Raw genomic sequence first — 19,157 nt, 5'->3', positions numbered from 1 at the left:
ATAAAGTTACATTAACAGTCAACAAACTTTGCACCACACAGATGACTATATTTCTACAAGTAGGTTAAAAACACACATAAGGGGCAACGATTTACTGCATACTGATGTTAGAACCTGAATAGCTGATAATAAACCTGATCAGCCACCGTCAGTACACAATACAGAACCATTCATCAAATCAATAACTAACAGCAGTCAATGTCAGACAACCTTATCATACTTGAATTAAACAACAGCTCCCTGCGCTGTCCAGGGGAAAATATTACACCAAACTCCCTTTATGAAATATGTCATTTGAACATTTCCTTATGTGTCCGTACAAAACAGACCACTCTAGAAAAAGAAGATAAGGGACGTTAAATGTTGACAGTCTTCTTGTTAGTTCGGCATTAATATAATTTATACAGATAAACTGTAATTGCGTCCAAACTTTATATTTTGGATTGTGTAGTCTTAACAAGTCAAGTACTTTATCAACTGTTATTTTAGTCAGAAACAACCACTGGATGAGGCGAGCTGTTCCAAAAATTAAGATTTCTCATTAAATGAGAGCTGGTTGGTGGATAGGATGAACGCTGAATTAAACACTGACTCAATGTATGTATGTGTTGTACTGCATATTAGCATGCTGTGATTGACTACGACTGAATCCCAGCTGTGCAGATATTCAGTGCAACAGCACCCTCTCTCTGTGACAATGCTTTTATAGGTGATGTCTTTTATTCATTTGATTGGGGTTTATTTATTCCTTATTTTGTTTCTGTGTATGCCAGTATGGAAATTTCTGACCATTTCCTTACATTTGTTTTTCTTTAAATACATATGTGATTTGACTGGTTATATAACTAGAGATAAATACAGTGAAAATGAGGCCAGCCGGCAGGGTTTGACTGGACATATTGTTGGAGTCTAGATCTGAAAATGACTCACTTTATTGTTTCTGTAATAGACAAACAATGGACACAAATGTTGATAGTAATTAACTTTAAATTAAAAACACAGAGTCAACATTTCAGTGTATTTGTATTAACTTTTATTTGTGTACGTTTGTTTATAGAACAGTGGATATGTTTCCAAAAGTGATTGTTAACCTGATTTACTCATACAAAGGCACATCAGTACAGTGAATGGTGCAGTTACACAGAGCAAAACATATATGCATAACTTTTTTAAACGTAACATTTTTATTTTCATTCTTTGATTTTTTCACAGGGATATTTTCAAGGCCAACCATATTGGATTAGACCACAAATACTTACATCATTGACTCCTAGGATTTATGTTAGTTGTTTGTAAACGAGGAAATTAGTTTTATTGTATTTTGTTAATTGTAAGTTTAAATCAAATATGTTAAGTAGATGCAGAAACAAATACATTAATCAGTTGATGTAGTTCAGAGTTGTTTATTGTACGGTATTTGTTTTTGTGTTTGTGTGCGTTTTACTTGAACTTAATCAAATATTCAGGATAAGCATGGCTGTCATGGAAGATAATGAACATGTTGGGAGTGGCTATGTTGTCCACAACGCTGTCATACAGCTGAACAGAGACAGCACCCTTGGATGGTGGTGCGACCATGTTTGTTTGTCCGGCAGTGAAATCCCCCGTCAGCACTCGACATAAGTACATGAACTTCTCCCCAGCTGCATTCGGCCTGGAGTAGGTGCCCTGGGCGGAGTAACTAGCCTTGACAGCAAAGTATGTGCCTTTGCCATAACAAGTAGCTGAAAATGGAACAGTAGCACAAAAGTTATTGAGTTAGATACATGCATGTATTAAAGCTATATATATATATATATATATATATATATATTCTATAATATTATATATATATATATATATATATATACACAGGTTACAGGTTACCTTACTTGACACCTTTTAAGAAATTGCATAGTGCATAAGATTTCAGCACCACTCCACACATAACCATGTTCTCCAATGCAGGCAAGTTTAAAGACCAATACTGTTTTACAGGAGGATGTTTTTGAACAGCTGTTCTATTGACACTTCTTTTTTGTCTTTTCAATGTAATTTTCAATTTATGAAATGAAACTTATACTTTTGTTTGAGTTTATCTCAAATTTTACTCTTTCAGTATATGTTTTTAATTTTCTTCTTCTTAATATAGGTCTTTTCGACACTGGCCACCACAGTGTTGAAATAGACTGGCACCTACTGTTCCCAACCAAAGCCAAACAACTAATACTTCAAGGCCCACACGTGACCTCGTGTAACCTAAGGATAGAAAATTCCATAACAACACACAAGTGGTTAAATGGTGTCGCATATTTTCAACATAAATCTCTCACCGTTCTTTCCTGCATAACTTCTGTTGAAGCCGTTTTCGTTGATGGTGGGCACAGTGGTTTGGCAGGTGCCATGGAAGAGCCGTTTCTCGTTGTTCTGATGACCATTTCTCTGCTCCATGTCATGCTTCTTGAGCTGTAGGCTTTTCCACAAAACAGGGTTCTGGATCCTCTCGATCTACATGGGGGGAAAAGTTTAAAATGTATTGCATGAATCATTTTTCTTGTATAATGAATTTTTAGTAATGATTTGATTCATCAAAAAAATAATGAAATGATGATGATGATGGAAATGTGACAGCTAAAACATTCATCACATACAGTGCATGTTAAATGTAGCATACCTTAATAATGGGTTGTCCACATGTGGCCTTGAACAGCCTCTCAACTTCTGTGTACTCTGCTGTCCCAGCCTTGATGTCCACAGCCAGACACGAGGTGTTGGGTGGCATGGTATCCCAGAACTCAGGCACGTCCTCATCTAGAGGCAATTATTGAATTTTTAGTATTATTCATGGCATGAATACATTATTGGCAATATTTTGCAACATATACAATCTACGTTGACAATCAGATAAATATGAAATGAAACGGTTGAAAAAAACATACTTTAATGGACACATCCTGCATTATTGTGAATTGGGTAAATGAAGCAGGATTACTACAAATGTTTCCAAACAGATAAGATACCTTTTAGTTTGTCAATGCGTTTTATCTCTAGGGTACGTCCCTGGTTATCAGTGGCAGGTCCCATCGGCATGGTGACTGTGTAATCTTGACCCTGGACGGTAACTTTCACACTTTGAAGCTTCTTTTCCAATGCTTGTTCAAGCTCATAGTTGGTCATTGGATCAAAACTCTGAAACTGCATCCCAGTCTGCTGGTACTGCCACTCTGCCACTGTGCCTGCCAGCTCCACTTTCTTCTTCAGGTCCTCATCATCTCTCGCCTTCCTCAGCATGTCATGGATCTCACTGCTGGCTTCAAGAACATCCTTGCAGAGCCCCTCAATGGTGATTGAGGCGTTGGTCTTCTTGCTCTCAGTCTTTATGCTCACACACAACGTCTTCTGGATGTCAACAATGCGCTTGTGGCTTGCATCAGATAAGGTGAGGATGTTGTTGTCGTTAATGCACGTGGCGTGCTGTTCTTTCGATATCAGGTCATTGATCCACTGCTTGGCTTTGTCAACCCTAACTTGTGAGTTGCCGCAGATGTGGAAACAAGCAGGGTCCACTTTCAGAGGCTCAATGACAAAATCCTCTTCTTTCTGTGGCTTATCAGCTGTTCCAACGAATAATGCTGAAAGAACAAATACGAAGACCTACATTAGAATTAAAAGTGATGGAATAAGGAACATCAACACCAAAAATATGAACACCATACTGTACTTACATTTGATTTTGGAGCCGATGTTTCCCCAGAAACCTGCTTGATTTTTAGGATCAGGTGCTTCCCTTTGGTGCATACTGCTGTAAAACTCTTTTAGCATGGGTGCCTGGAAAATAACTATCCGGATTGTCTTCAGGGTACTGGAAGTGTTTTGGCTCAACACATCAATCACTGCATCCAACATGGCATCTGCCACCTGCTTTGCTTGTACATTGCCTTGACCTTAAATGGTAGAGCATAGATTATATATAACATACAAAGCATTACCTGAATAAAAAAAAAAAAAAAAGCTAACATGACTGTTGCATCATCGTCTCTAAAAGATATAAGAAATAAGACTAATGCACGAGCATTCCTTTAAAGTTTCAGTGTATAAGATTTAGAGGACTCCAGTCTGGCATGATACCAGCATGTATCTATAGTAGCCCATAATAGAGAAACTAACAACTAGCTCTAGATAGGGAAGGAGAGGATGCGATCAGCAACTACATTGCAACTACACCTAATTAAATCCCAATTGATTGCAAAGCCAGTTTAAACTGTAAATTTGCAATAAATGGGATTCCTGAGTTTTCTTTATGTACACAAATCAATCAACTGAGGTGGGTTTGAGATAGAGGTGATTTTATATATTATAAACAGAAGAAAGAATCTCACCTGTGCCAATGGCAGGAAATGAGACAGAAGTGTGTGAGTTCTTCACACACAGTTGAAGTGCTTCCTTTACAACCTTGTTGATTTTTACTAGGTCCGTCTGTCCAACCAGGTGGAGGATCTTCTTACACTTCAGGTTACCTGGCTGGGTCATTATTATGCCTGTGTTGGCCTGGGCACCTAAAGATGTAGAGAGTGGATCTGAATACCTCTGAGCTTGGACAATCATGGGACCATGGGATATGATTATAGATTTGGCTTAATGATTGGCTTTATTCATTTCATTACCAAGCAAGAAAATTGTTGGATGTAAATTGGATGTAAATGTTTCCTTACCAAGGGTTTGGCATTCTGCTTCAACAGCCTGACCAGCTCCATCCAGAATAGCCTTTGATACTCCTACAAGAGAAGAAGATAAAAACATCATATAAATATTAATTAATATAAATTGTAAGACATGATTACAATGAGGAGATTTTTTTGTGTAGCTATTTATATTAAGTCAATATTAAGACAACGAAATGCAGTTTAGCATCTAACTAGTGCAGAGTATGTGCAAATGTAGAGGGGTTAGAGTTAATACATAGAATAATCAGTAAGGGGTAGTTATGTGTTACAGGATTAGTAACAATATTATTTACCTGACTTAAGAGAGAAACTCTCATTGGAGGAGTTGACGATGACATCAGTGGTCTCCTTGGTTATGTCTCCTGTGACCACCTGTATAACCACACTTCCCATTTTGGTCTCATGCATTCCTGAGGTCGAGGCAACTTTAGTGAAGGGACCTTGAGGCAGCAGACACAAATAAAGAATTAACAGCACTCCAAAACCCATTAGATGAAGTTGTTTTTTTATTATTATTATTGTTACTACACAAAAATGTGATAATTACTGAACCATTAAACTCTTTTAATTTTTCTGTTTCTGCTTCAAAACTGCTAAGATATACTGGCTTTCCTGCATATCATACAAAGTGCTTCACTCTAATAATAATATAGTTTGTTCATCCTTATATATTTTCTCAAATACAGCATTACATTGCAACTGTACATTAAAATATTGCAACAGTATTACCTACCTTGACTCTGTGGGGAACTTGTGGCCACTGGAAGACCCGAAGCATTGGGGAACTTCTTCTTAAATTCATCACTAAAAACCTGAAGAAAGAATCAGAGAGATACCTGATACCAAAGCACTCACAAACGTCAAAGCAAAGGAGACACAGGCTTAACTGACTGTCTCTTTGATAACAGCCACTACTGGTAAATATTACTAATTTGTCACTAAAATTATAATTCTTAAAATCAAACAATAGCTATTTATGGTTAGCAGTTTTCAGTTCATAATATTAATAGTTTTCATGATTAGTTTCAGTGTGTCACACATAATCCACTTGGTCCACTTGGAGAAAATACACCACAAATGTGTGTAAATGACAACATGCCCAGAGAGCTTCAGGGTCATGAGAGGCTAGAGACTGTATCCTACTTTGTACCTGTAAGGTACCTCCTCAGCAAGGTAGACAAATCCTTTACTGTGCTCTGCTGTTGCGTGTATGGTTTTCTGACAAATTAGCTGTTCAAATAGTATCTGCTCCCCACACAATTCTGTGACTTGTAGTTTGGTAGAGAACATACTATAAAACCTGTTTTCTTTCCTTACCTGGATAGTCGGTGCATCCCCTGAATAAAGTATGATCACGACCTTCTTCAGGTGCTTTGGTTGTTTCTTACTGCTAAACTCTAAGATGTTATCCAACATCAATGAGGCTATGACATCTTTTGGAAAACCAAGGTTTCCAGTTCCAATGGCAGGGAAGGATATGGAGGTAAGACCAGTGTCCTCTGCCTTATCCAAACAATCCTTGAAAATGCCACCCAAGATCTGGAAGGCAAAGCATAAATGCTATTAATATCTAGGTTCAAGATAATTAAAATTCACACAAGACAGTAATTTAATACACTACAATAATAATAATACAAAAATGTACATATATACATGACATAAACCTTCTCAGCAGTGCCTTGTCCATTGTCCCAATGAGGTGTCACCACATGAAAGACTTGGCTGCTCTTCAGCTTGCAGCCTTCAGTAACAATGACCTCACCGACAGTTCCACTAGGATTTTTTGCGGTTACAAACTCCTGAAGTTTGGGTCCAGCCACCCGGAAAATGGCACTTGATACTGCCCCTCGGTTCAGTGCAAGATCCTCAAACACAGTATTCACAGTCACCTCCGTCTGAGAATAATAATATAATAGAATGTTATCAGTTCATTATTTTTTGTTTTTAGATAATAAAACAGTCAAGAATCAGTGCTACATACTCTTAAACTAACTAATTGAACTAGGTTACTGAAAAATTCAATGTACCGTGGCATGCTCAATATTTCCTTTGGTGAGAGTGATGCTCACACCCTCTTTGGTCGTCACTTTACCCAAGCGGTTGGGGTCAGCTCCAGCAGCTTTCACGGGTAGAGGGGTGGCAACTTTAGTAGGAGTTTGTTGAGAATGACTGACATCATGATTTCCATACACCTGTCTGACAGCTGCCTCCATAGTCTGAACAGCAATGTCGTCATTGTCGACAAAATGGATCTTCTTCAGTGTGCTATCATCGTACATGCCATCATGGTGGTCCTTCACTGCTTTGATGATGGTGTCTGCGCACAACTTAAGAGGAAAGCCTTGGCTTCTGCTGATGGTAGGCAGAGCCACAGAGACGCAGCCGTTCTTTTCAGCAAGTTCTAAGCTTCCTTTAACAACTTTTTTCAACTGTGCCAGAGACTTCTGGGGATTAGCTTTATCAAATGTGGGTCCCACTGCATGGATCACTTTTTTGCAGCAAAGTTTCCCCCCTGCACCAGTTATGACACAGTCTCCAGGCTTGAGCTGTCCATTCGAGTTAATAATTTTGTCACATTCATCCTGCAACTGAGGGCCAGCAGCATTAAGGAGTGCTCCTGCAAGACCTCCTTTATGTTTCAAGTCTCTAGTAGAGGCATTGACAACTGCATGTACTGGGTAGCTGCACATATCTGCCTTGCAAACAGCTATTTCAACTCCATCAGCTGTCTGAAGCTTGTACGAAGGTGTTAGTATAACACTTGTATCATCAACAAGCTCAACTAAGCAGCCAGTTTCACTCAAGAGTGAGGAGACATACATTGTTTCTTTATCCTGGAAGAACTTCTTCACTCCAGGTTTGGTGACTTTTAACCTTTCACAGACCACAGAAGAGACTACGTTTTCAACCAAGGTTTTACACTTTGTGACATCAACTCTAGAACCACTTAGGCAGACGGCCTCATTTTTGTAAGACACTTTCACTTGCTCATTCACTTGCTCCAACCAAGATGTGTCTTTTTTTTTAATGAATTCAACTACGGTGTTGGGCTTGACCACAACAGTTTCTTCCACTTGAGCATTCAGCATTAAAAAGTCATCAAGTTTACTGTTAACTCTACTGACACTGTCCTTGGGGCCTGACACCACAACTTGTTGACCAGTGGTGTGGATTCGGACTCTCCTGCCTGACGTGTTGTTGGCGTTTTCTAACTGACTGATCAGGTCCTGCCACTCTGGCTTCTTCAGAACATTACTGTCTTCAACATTAATGTATTCAGATATTAGCACACGTCCCAGATGGTCTTCGGCATCACTCAGATCTCTGTCAGAGACAGCAAGGAGCTGCACCCTATGTGCATTAATCTCAAAGACTGCATTTATTCCATTAGATGTGAGAAGAGCCTTTGTAAGCTCATCTTGTTGTTCATCCTTCAACAAGTCAAGCACAAACTTATCTATTTCCAAATTCTGACGTTTTAGTGCAAACATCGCATCATATATGACTTTGCTTGCTGCCATAACCTCTTCCCTTAAGCCAGTTAATATCAAATCCGGACAGTCTTTCCTAAATGACATTTTCAGTTCAGGGTACACACGAAGCAGCTTATCCTGAAGACCATCTTGACAAAGCATGTGGAAAATTGACTGTGACACTTTTAACTCGTCGGTTACAGACGATTTCTTTCTCTGTACTTTTTTCATAATCTTAGTTACGACTTCACTAAGAGTCTGCTCTAGTCTACTGACATCTGCAACAAAGCCAACCACTGATATGACACTGCCGGCTTTATCAGGCACTACAACCACATTCTCATTCAATAACGTCTGTCGGACCTTCTCCTCAGACTCTTCCCATGCCTCTGGCTCTAGCTGAAACTTCAGGGATTTGAATTGTGACAGAGCTTGTGTAAAGGCCAACTTCACAGTACCCCCCCATTCTTTGATGATGCCTTTGGCATCCTTTTGCTGTAGTAGAGAAGATACAGGGCTCAAGCACACAGTAGGCTGCTTGAGGTTCACATTACAGAAGTGTTTTGCCAACTGGCTGTGAATGGTCTTCGCTGCTGATTGGTTGTCATTTAGATATCTCCAGACCGCACTGTCAATGGGTTCAGAGATGGCAGCAGGGAGTTTTAGTGAAGGCTTGTCTTTTCCATACAGGGCTGTTCCCAAAGATTTGTAAAAAGGATAAACTCTGATTATGTTCTGTTTGATGTGATGCTTCGTCTCCATGACTTTCTGAACAGCTATGGGGAGAAATCAAAATAAAATATTACAGTCACAGTGTTTAGAATTCATTCAAAGTTGATCAACTCTGATGTTGATTATACATGTATTCATGCAGTATTATTTATAATGTGCTCTAACTGGACTACCTTTACACTCTTTAAAGGTGATGATGGCAGACTGATCTCCTTCTTTAAACTCAACATTTTCCACATCCCCACCTACATCCTCAAAATAAAGGCGCAGGAGATCTTCGCAACTATCTTGTAGGTCTTCAACTAGAACTTGATCTGTGACTTGAAGAGGTTGGACTGAGAATTTCTTCTTTGTGAATGTCCTGTTTTTGGGACATCTTGTCATGAAATTGGTGCATTCTGTGAGATAATGATAAAAATATAGTTAGGTCATCACACTTTCATAAACAATAAATAGCTTAATGGCTATATAAGATTTTCCTTAAATTCTTGTAGAGACCATTGGTAAGAGGAGCTAAGGAGGAGTGGTTGAGGCAACTGCAAAAGTTAATTATGTTTTTTTAAGGGCATAATGCCTTCCAGCACATAGTACTGTACATAAACACCAGTGTTATAAGTTATAAGCATGTATATACAGATATATTTAGTGGGCTTTTCTATGAGATTAGTGTACAGTTATGTTGGGATGTACATAACTGAACCCACTTTAATAAAAAGTACCCTGTGGAGTTTCTGTATCACAAACACATGCCTAAAGATACACATGCATGCACTAGTACCAACAGGTGACATGTTATACAATCATGTAGTTAATTTCATGTGTGCTTTCCAGGTTAGTGGGTTCTAGGTTAGGAAAATATTTAATCAATGCATTTTTATTTACAAGAAAATGGACTTAAGATACCTTAACTATTAATCAATGATTAAATAAGAAGTACAGCAGTTTGTCTGCTGTTCTATTGTTAGTGTATTGCTGATGTATATTCTGGCATGTGTGGGAATTTCAGGATCTGGTAAACTGCAAGTCATTTTGCACCACTCACAAGAAGTAATTTACCAGTGTAGTTCAGTTTGTCTCTCTGTAATGGGTATGTTAGCTAGTGTCATTACCTGTCTATCAAGGTGTGGCATGTGAAATATATTTTCTCATACATATTAAATTCTTCAAAAGTGAAATGAAATTTCTCTTGTGGCAGGCTGAATTATTTATAAAGAGGCATGCTGGAGATTGCATAGGTATCTGTAAAATGAAAACCTCTGAGTAAGTTACGCACACACACACACGAAAACACACACAAAGTAAATGAGTACCTTTTCCACTCTGGAAAGTTACCACAACAGATGCCATGTCAGGAATGACTTCCAAGGTGAAGGTTTGAGAGGCAGATGGAGAGTCAGGATCTTTCAAAATGTTCTCAACTAGCATCTCAAAAAACTCCAGGTTCACTGTCTCTAGAATATTTCCTAAAACAGCCGAAGTGGCGCAGAGCTTTTCATCCGCTGAGTCATCGTCTTCGCCTTTTGCCGCTGTCTGAACTTCAGCTGCAGGCGTGGGCTCAGTGCTTGATTGTTGGTTACTCAGAGAAATAGTCGCTGCTAATGAGACATGAAGGTAAGTGACTTAATAAAGTAAGATGACATAACTCTAAACAACAGTCGACTATTTGGGGTTTCCCACACATTTGAGTTATTCTGGCAGCCACCCTAAAACATTCCCCCTCACTTACATTTTTTTTTGTTCACTGTATATACAATTACAGTATGAACTATGAACAGTATGACTTTGCAGCATACCTGAGCCAGATAATATAATCTTGTTTTTCAGTGTTAATAATGCTTCAAAGTTATTGCCTCATTATCTAAAAAGACATGTACTTTGCCCTGAACAAGACTGCAGAGTTATCAACATTTCTTAAAGCACAGTACTTGTATTTTTGTATGTCTTTATAACCTTTTACCACTAGGAGTGCTACTGGTGTGTGCATCCATAGACATATATACATAGATGTCGCATTAAGCGCTGAATCGTACGTCGACGTCGACGCCATATTGGATGTGGCAGATCTGCCCATAAAAAAATAACCAGATCCTGAAATGTAGATGTGACATGAGGGTTTTCTGAATAAAGAGCACTGACGTTAATTAACATTAACTGATTTTGATTAATCGTTTTTATACACACACACACACACACACACACACACACATATGTGTGTGTGTGTGTGTGTGTGTGTGTGTGTGTGTGTGTGTGTATGTATATACGTTGTATATACGTTCACGTGTAATGTACACGTTAGTGCTCTTGATTCAGAAACCCTCATGTCACATCTACATTTCAGGATCTGGTTATTATAGACACAGATTAAATGTTAAATATAAATATTTCAATATTTATCATCAGTTCACTTTAAAAGTTACATACGTTGTTTTCGGTGCCAATTTGTTTCCCAGATATATTAGTGTGTGTGTGAATGGGTGTATAAGAGACATTAACTTAAAGGATTTTATAGAAAGGCACTTTATGAAGTTCAGTCCATTTCCTTGTATTAGTTTACGGGCAGATCTGCCCGATCCAATATGGCGGACCCGTTGACGTATCGCGACCAACGACCAACCCGCTCAATGCGGCGTCTATGTATATATGTCTATGTGTGTATCTATCAACACTGACTGAAATCGACGTTTGATTTTGTCTTCTGAGCCGCCCTTTCACTCCTCTAGTATACTGTAAGGGACATTCTTCAGTTTGTCAAGTTAGGTGCACGATACACGATTCACTTGTGAAGTTTAATAAAAACTTGGGACCATTTCTTGCATATGCTGAGGGATTGATTTTTACTGTTATTCCAGAGTAGCCACCCTGTTTTTATACGGGGGAATGTTTTCATCTATTACTGTTCTGTAATAGATAAAAACTGTTTATCTAGTACTGTACTCTTGCATCTTTTTATTACATTATTGGTGTGGTTAGTACTTGATGAATACATGGTTTAATTTTCTACCGATATGTGCAATAATGTGTGAAAGGCTTTGGGGAGAAATTATTAGATCATTACCTGGAGCAACTCTTTGTACTAGGAAGCTTTATGAATGCGACATTTGATTTCCTAATGTATTCTCTCATTATTAGACATCAACTCTCCTTGTCGAGGGCACTGGATAAAATTAAATTAAGATATATAAACCAGATTGTGAAATAATGTCTGTGACTATATGCAAATGTTCATATCAAGCCCTTTGAGAGCCCTTTGCCGAGCAGTTTATAAATGCCATATTATACATGGATAAACAGGAGTACTTTACTTATATTGCCTATTAAATGTCCAGTATGTAGAGGCTGGCTGTCATATTCAATCTGACCCCGTACATATATACTGTACAACATGAGACAGTGGAAAGGGGACAGCACTTATACACAAAAACCGGTGTGTGTAGCTGTTTCAATCAGTACTTACATTTCTTGTTGAAACTTTCAGATGCAGGTTCCTGTATAGCATGGGGAAAAAAAAATAAGAATCACATTTGTTATATGACTCTGGCATCTCATGTAACCAGTTTGAGATGACACAATGCCATAAATCTCAGCTGGTTTAGTGAATCAAACTCTGGGCAAATTAAAGGTTTTGTGTCAATGTATCGATTCCCTTTCCCAAATGTTATATATACTTTTGGTTTAGACGTCTGTAATATCCAAACACCAGGAAGAGAGAAAACTACATATCACAGCATACAGCACCACCCTAAATTTATGATTACTCATGTGACTTCCAGTCAGATGGAAGCTGCACGGAGCTTTCTGGATTTTCTTCCTGTCTTACATGAACTAAAAGCTCATTCGAGGCCCAGTAAATGAGGAATAGTTCAAATAATGTAAAATAATGCTATTTCATCAGAAGTTATAAGTGAAAGTGAATGTTACTGGAATAACTCATGTGACAGTTTCTTTAATGTCCGTCACCTCCGCGTATAGGTTATAGGAGCATACTCAGGACAGGTAATATGAGTCATTTTTAACTTTTTGAGCACTTACCTGCGTCTTTGTGTCATCTGGTGTCAGGCGAACTGTCATCTTTAACACGCCTTTATCCAAACTGATCTGATGCGCCTCTTTCGACAGAACATTTTGCCGGTCTGTGATTGAAAAATACACCCTTATCAATTAGGTCTATTCATAAAAAATATTTTAGTTTTTTTGTTGTTGTTTTTTAACATAACAAAGTGTTTACGCACTACTTTGTCGGGTCAAACTTACCCTCCTCTGTGCGGAAGCGAAGCAACGCCGTCCTGCTGCCATTTTCATAGTCAACCACACAGTCACCACCGTGAGACTTCTTACTTTGGAAATACTTCACTAGTTTGTTTTTTAATCTCGGTGTGTCGTTTTCTTCTATTTCGACGAGCAGAGCAAAAGTATACGCGTCTGCCATCGTTGCTGGCCGGGCACCGTCTGCCTTTGCCTGACTGCTCCTGCTTTAGTTTCACTTTTGTTTCTTGGGAAATGAAATGGGGATTTTTTTTTTTTTCTCCACCTTGTTGTTGTTGATGCAGAATGGGCTGACATGAACAATTCGCGTGCACACGAAACAAACGTCCAATTAAAAGCAGCGTAAAACTTTGGCAAACATCCCGAAAAGAGGCAGTTTGGAGAGCTCAGCGCCCTTTCTCGCACCATTATCTGCATTTCTTCGGGACTTTCCTGCGTCGTAGGTGAGTATAATGATATCTGGGCGCACTTTCGTTTGTCGTTTAAGTTGAATGTGACCGTTAATACATAATACGTAACGACTGACGATTAAAACCAACATAAAACTGTGTGTTGTCTCGTGGAAAATAGCTGATGAAATAAAACGCTAACTTTACTGTTTGCAAGTAAACATGTAAACACTTGCATATAACGTCAACTGTATGTGTCTTTTGAACATGTGTACTAGTTTTAAGTGGTGCAGTGTCTATAAGAAAACAAACAAGACAAACTGCAGTAATATTTTATTATTGATAGTTTGACTTTCTCCTGTTAAAGTTTCCATGTATATTACATTCTACAAAGGAAATGGAGCTTTATTACTTATTACATTTTTTAGTAGTCGAGTATTATATTGGATACTGTCTCCCTCTACTGTAGTGAGAGGTAAACAGCACTTAAAGTTGCAGTACATATTTCCATAACAGATGAAACTCTAACTCCCCTGTTAGGCTGGTAAAGTTCTTTATAAGTTAGTTAGTTTGATATATCACCCCTGATAACAACAGTGTGATATTACTGTTGTTATTTTTATTATTTATTCAGAGGGGTGTTAAACCGTCTAGTTGTACCCTCGCCTCTCGCAAAGCGAGGTCACTCTAAACTCTTCTCTGTGGTCGTCCCCAAATGGTGGAATGACCTACCAACGGCTACTAGAACTGCAACATCCCTTTCGACCTTTAAAAAACTTGTAAAAACCTTTCTGTTTCGAGAATGCTTCCCTGCCTAACAAAACTAACAACTACTCTGTGCTCCTTTACACCTTTCTCAGCTTATGTCCTCCTCTGTAAGTCGCTTTGGATAAAAGCGTCTGCTAAATGCAATGTAATGTAATGTAATGTAAAAGAGCAATGCTCTCTTTTCCAGGAACACCCTGATCACATTCACATACTAATACATCGAAACCTGCCCAGTACGACCACAGTCTGATCTGAGGGTTGGGGTTAAAGGCCTTGTTCAAGGCCTTAGGTGGAAACAAGGGAGGGGCAAGGACTGCTTTTCACTTTCCTTTTTACATCTTTACAACTGTGATACACTTTGATTCCAATAATCAAATCACTTCCCATGCTTTGATTTAATAAATTAGGTCTATGATTCTAGTTTGATTGATAAGCCAGTTTCCAAAATGGCTTTCCTCTCCTGCAGTTATTGTTTCATTGTTTTTATGGCACTAAAATTCAAAACTAAAACTAAACTCACACAACATTGTTTATCGTTCTCTTTAGGAACCATGGAAGGTAGATTGGATATTCCTCTTAACGGGCCTTCACTCAACATTGTGAGACAGTGTGGGCCTGCTCTGTGTGATGTCCTTCAAAGCAAATTTGGATGTGTGGCCACCATTGATGGTGTGGATTTTGAAGGACAACAGAAAAAGGCAACTGTGGCCCCAGAGAAAAGATTTGATGTTCAGCTTCATTCAGATGTTCGGGTGTCTGTGTGGAAGGGTGATCTCACTAATTTCCGGGTAGACGCTGTTGTGAATGCTGCTAATGAGCATCTTCAGCATTATGGCGGCCTTGCTCTAGCTCTGGCCACTGCTGGTGGTCCACAGATCCAAAAGGACAGTGATGCCTACATCAGAAAGTATGGTGTCCTGAATACGGGAAATGCAATAGTCGGTGATTCTGGGTCACTACCATGCAAGAAGATCATTCATGTTGTGGGCCCACGGCTATCTGCATATCCAGATAAGTTTGAAGTATCTCGGGCTGAACCTCTGCTGCAGCAGGCCATCATGAGCATTCTTGACAAAGTTAAGGAAAGTCATCTAAATACTGTCGCCATTCCTGCTATAAGCTCTGGACTGTTCAACTATCCCCTGCAAGAATGTGCAAACACCATAGTAAAAACCGTGAAGGCCTACTATGAAAAATCTTCTGGACATCGTCCTAAAGAGATCCAGTTTGTGAACCATGACGAGCCTACAGTCTGGGAAATGGAGAGGGCCTGTCATCAGATATTAGCCCATAACAAGCCCAAGACATACAGTCAGGCAGCAGGAAGCACCCACAGAAGTGATGCCAAGAACTCCGCACTTACTGTCCAGACGGGAAATGTCCATCTGACACTGAAGAAGGGTAACATTGAGGAACAGGAGGTAAGAATCTGTAAAGTTATTTACTCATTTGCTGTGAATGGCTGCTTGTATGAACAGTTATGTTTTAGTTAAACAGTATGTTATCAGGTGCTTCTTGTCATATATGTTTTTTGTCTAATGCGCTCCAACAGGGTATTTGAATGTATACCAAAAAGCTATCTTCTTCTTCTGATACCTTTTTATTTACCGTCCTTGTTTTTGTACCGTCTCAGACAGACGTCATTGTAAACACAACATATAGTCGAGAACTGAATGGAGACATTTCCAGAGCCTTACTGAAGAAAGCTGGTCATGGAATGCAACAAGAAATGTATTCTGCTCACGAGAGTGGATGTATTATCATCACAAAACCCTACAATCTGCAGTGTAAAGCAGTGCATCATGTTTTTGCTGAAAAGGGGTACAGCATGACAAAGCAGGTACAGTAGGAGTTCAACTGTTATGGTACATTTAAGAAATGGATCAAATATTGTGTTCATAGTCTTATAGGAATGTATTGTTAATTTGTTAGTTTAAATGAATCTTCTTGGGCATTAAATACAGCTCATTGCACTATAGCACAACTGAAAACCTAGAATGCACACTAAAAGTTTATATATATTGGTTGTTCTGTAACAAGAGCTTGCATTTGTCTCTCTGCCTATTCGTTCATTACAGAGACTTTCCAAATCAGTATTGGAATGCTTATGGATGGCAGTCACATGTCATCACAAGTCAATCTCCTTTCCTGCCATCGGCACTGGAGGTTTCCACTTGCAGAAACAAGAAGTTGCCCGGATCATGTCAGATGCCGTGACTGACTTTGCCCAAAAAGTCCAAACGAAAATGGAAGTTGATTTTGTCATATTTCCTTCTGACAGCGAGACATTTAAGGTGGTATTTCAAAACTGCTCACATAATATTATTATATTACAGGATTGACCATGTGTGTAGCAGCAGAAATAATAATTTACAAGTTACCGGCCTTGAAAAAACAAACAGGGACATTATATTACATTGAATTGTTGCCCTTTTTTTTTACTGAATATCTCAAGAAATAGTCATTTATGCTTTGTAAATTGTCTGTTACAAAAGAAATTAATATATATATATATTAATGACCTTCTGTTTTTAGGCTTTTGAGGAACAAATGAGATATCTCCAGACAAACACATCTCATCCCAGCTTTACACATGGTAATAATATTTTATTTTAGTTATTATTTCATGTACATAAAGGTGACCTTTAATGCAAGTACTTATGGGGGATGATGGGGAAGTGTTTGTGCTGTCTGAAGCATTGCAGAATCTTGAAATTTGCTCATGTTTGGGAAGTTAACCATTGATTTCTGTCAAAGCCGTATAGTAATGCTGCGGCAGGCAGGGATTATTCTGAACAGACTCTGCACAGTTCAGCTGCTGTGCACAGATAGCACTGATGGTGGACTTTATGATGTGTTCCCGAGCAGAGACACACAGTTTCCCACACAGAGATGACATCCATGGCAGCAGAGCTCCCAGTCCACAGATCAGTCTGAGCGGCCCCTCCAATGAAGCAACACGCGAGGCTGAACGTTGGCTCCATGACCTTCTCTTCAAAACCAACGGCACTGTCACTATCTGCAACAACTTCATCCAGCACTTTGGGGAAAAGGAACATCTGCAGTTATCCCGTCTTATGAAAAAAGGCATTTCCATTGCAGAGATTTTTGACAAAGGTCGTGCAAGCATGATTGTAAAAGGGATTTCAGCTGAAGATGTTGTAGTTGCTGGGTTGCAGGTGGAGGCCATGCTCTGCAACATCCAGAGGGAGTTTGTCAGAGAGGAAGAGGGCACCATGCTCGTGATGTCGTCTCAGAATGTGTCCTTTGAAAGAAAGATGGTAGACCAGTCCACCTCAGAGTTCAAAGACAGATTATCTACCTTCAAATATACAGGCCTCTCGATAGTGAAGGTACCGTATGTGTAAATGCAACATGCTTGATGTTGAAACTATACAGCTTTGTCATTTGGTTAATGTCACTATTTGATTTGATATTTAAATTAATTATGCAACTTCCCCAGGTGTGTGTACAAATTATTTAAATATCGTTTATCAATTAGCCGCAAGTGTCTGCCTGACCAGTGAAACATCTTCTTTTTTTTTTTTAGGTGGACAAAGTGGAGAACGCTGCATTGAAGCAGCTCTTTAATCTCAAGAAAAAACAGCTCCAATGCTCCACTAAACAAATGTTTCAAAGGATACCTGCACAGTTCTGTGAGATGGTTAGCCGTATTGGATTCCATGCCGAGTACGCACCACCTGATGGTATGTTAATACTTCTATAAAAAGCATTTCATAAGGCAAACAAAATGTGGTAAATGTTGGTTTTCTAAGATCATACAAATATAGAACTTTAAAGTTAGAAAAGGGATAATAACATTTTTATTTCATTATTTTTATTATGTGTCTTCTTCTGTATACAGACCCAGCATATGGAGAAGGCATCTACTTTGCCAGCACAGTAAAAAGGGCCATGGAAGTGTGGAAGGAGCCATACAGCGAGTATGTGCACTTTGTGGAGGCCGAGGTGCTGACAGGAAACTCCACTGGTGGTAAACGAGGTCTCATCCTGCCACCTGCTGTGGGGACAGATCCACTCACTTTGTACAACAGTTTGAGTGGACCTGAAATCTCTGTCGTATTCAGTGGTTATCAAGCTCTGCCCAAATACATTATCACCTGTAAGATCCGTCGAGTCTGAAGAGTGATTTCTTTCACTGTTTCCTTTGGGGTTTTTTGTTGTGTAGTACAAATACAAATGTAGGAATGTATCCTCTAGTGCAGTGAGAAACTGAACAATACTTCTAAAACAAGCTGCATTCTTAATGAATGTACAGGAAAGGCTGTTTTCTTTACTCAGTAGTACGACATCACAGAGGAATCACATGTCATGTTTTGTTTCATAGCTTAAGTTAAGATTACTTTTCAACTTCATATTTTACATTACAACTTTCTTTTTGGGTGATTAACAGTTATTTTATATAGCAGCACCATCATTTGTTAATCAATCAATGTATTCAACTTTAAAACTGCACTGTCTTGTATCATACTTTTGACAATGGGGTGAATCTAGTCTAGTTTTATTTAGCGGGCACCACATACCATACCATATACCATATATCCAAACAGGTTTAGAGCAACATGGTCTACCAGTGATGAGATACTTTGTGTGATTTCTTTACATTTAGAGGAAGATAAATATAATCCTTCATTATAACTGAAAAACATTGGTAATAATTGTAAAATGTTGAGGACTGTCAAATCGTGCCTAATGCAGAGATCATAAGTTTGTTAAGTTGTTGTTGTTGTAATAAGTTCATTGTGATTTTCTTTTGACACCTTGTCAGTCACATCACTTCTATGGAAATAAAGAGGGTAACCTTTAAT

The 19,157-nt window shown here is 38.8% G+C and overlaps 2 protein-coding genes across 4 annotated transcripts; one reads left to right on the top strand and one right to left on the bottom strand.

Moving 5' to 3' along the window:
- Nucleotides 1–1,010: 1,010 nt before the first annotated feature.
- On the bottom strand, nt 1,011–13,365 carry parp14rs1 (poly(ADP-ribose) polymerase family member 14-related sequence 1). 2 transcript variants are annotated; one of them, XM_010739611.3, is made up of 17 exons: nt 13,160–13,365; nt 12,938–13,038; nt 12,363–12,393; nt 10,219–10,503; nt 9,082–9,306; nt 6,731–8,952; nt 6,368–6,598; nt 6,021–6,242; nt 5,437–5,515; nt 4,997–5,143; nt 4,692–4,754; nt 4,359–4,535; nt 3,705–3,923; nt 3,000–3,611; nt 2,654–2,790; nt 2,313–2,487; nt 1,011–1,724 (listed from the first exon to the last, which is right to left on the bottom strand). In XM_010739611.3, exons 1-17 carry the CDS (start codon nt 13,332–13,334, stop codon nt 1,441–1,443), a joined length of 5,385 nt encoding a protein of 1,794 aa, XP_010737913.3. In that variant the 5' UTR covers nt 13,335–13,365; the 3' UTR covers nt 1,011–1,440. The 2 variants fall into 2 exon arrangements, with proteins under 2 accessions (XP_010737913.3, XP_010737914.3); XM_010739612.3 differs by having other exon boundaries at nt 10,219–10,500.
- Nucleotides 12,693–19,156, top strand: parp9 (poly(ADP-ribose) polymerase family member 9). 2 transcript variants are annotated; one of them, XM_027288859.1, is made up of 8 exons: nt 12,693–12,901; nt 14,875–15,749; nt 15,962–16,168; nt 16,407–16,622; nt 16,864–16,924; nt 17,197–17,681; nt 17,879–18,035; nt 18,194–18,570. In XM_027288859.1, exons 2-8 carry the CDS (start codon nt 14,880–14,882, stop codon nt 18,469–18,471), a joined length of 2,274 nt encoding a protein of 757 aa, XP_027144660.1. In that variant the 5' UTR covers nt 12,693–12,901; nt 14,875–14,879; the 3' UTR covers nt 18,472–18,570. The 2 variants fall into 2 exon arrangements, with proteins under 2 accessions (XP_027144660.1, XP_010737912.3); XM_010739610.3 differs by lacking the exon at nt 12,693–12,901 and adding an exon at nt 13,477–13,614 and having other exon boundaries at nt 18,194–19,156.
- The last annotated feature ends 1 nt before the right edge of the window (nt 19,157 follows it).

The sequence above is a fragment of the Larimichthys crocea genome, chromosome I (assembly GCF_000972845.2).
Source record: "Larimichthys crocea isolate SSNF chromosome I, L_crocea_2.0, whole genome shotgun sequence".
NCBI lineage: Eukaryota > Metazoa > Chordata > Actinopteri > Sciaenidae > Larimichthys > Larimichthys crocea.
Note: the sequence above shows the minus strand (reverse complement) of the source record. Positions and strands in the feature narration are given on the sequence as shown.

Bases quoted from the DNA above. Each gene is read 5' to 3' on its own strand.
- parp14rs1 (XM_010739611.3), bottom strand. From the start codon at position 13,334: ATGGCAGACGCGTATACTTTTGCTCTGCTCGTCGAAATAGAAGAAAAC. The intron at 12,394-12,937 runs GTAAGTGCTCAA...CATGCTATACAG, and splicing joins CAGATGACACAAAGACGCAG to GAACCTGCATCTGAAAGTTT. The intron at 3,612-3,704 runs GTAAGTACAGTA...TTGTTCTTTCAG, and splicing joins CATCGGCTCCAAAATCAAAT to CATTATTCGTTGGAACAGCT.
- parp9 (XM_010739610.3), top strand. From the start codon at position 14,880: ATGGAAGGTAGATTGGATATTCCTCTTAACGGGCCTTCACTCAACATT. The intron at 16,169-16,406 runs GTACAGTAGGAG...CGTTCATTACAG, and splicing joins GGTACAGCATGACAAAGCAG to AGACTTTCCAAATCAGTATT. The intron at 18,036-18,193 runs GTATGTTAATAC...TTCTGTATACAG, and splicing joins CGAGTACGCACCACCTGATG to ACCCAGCATATGGAGAAGGC.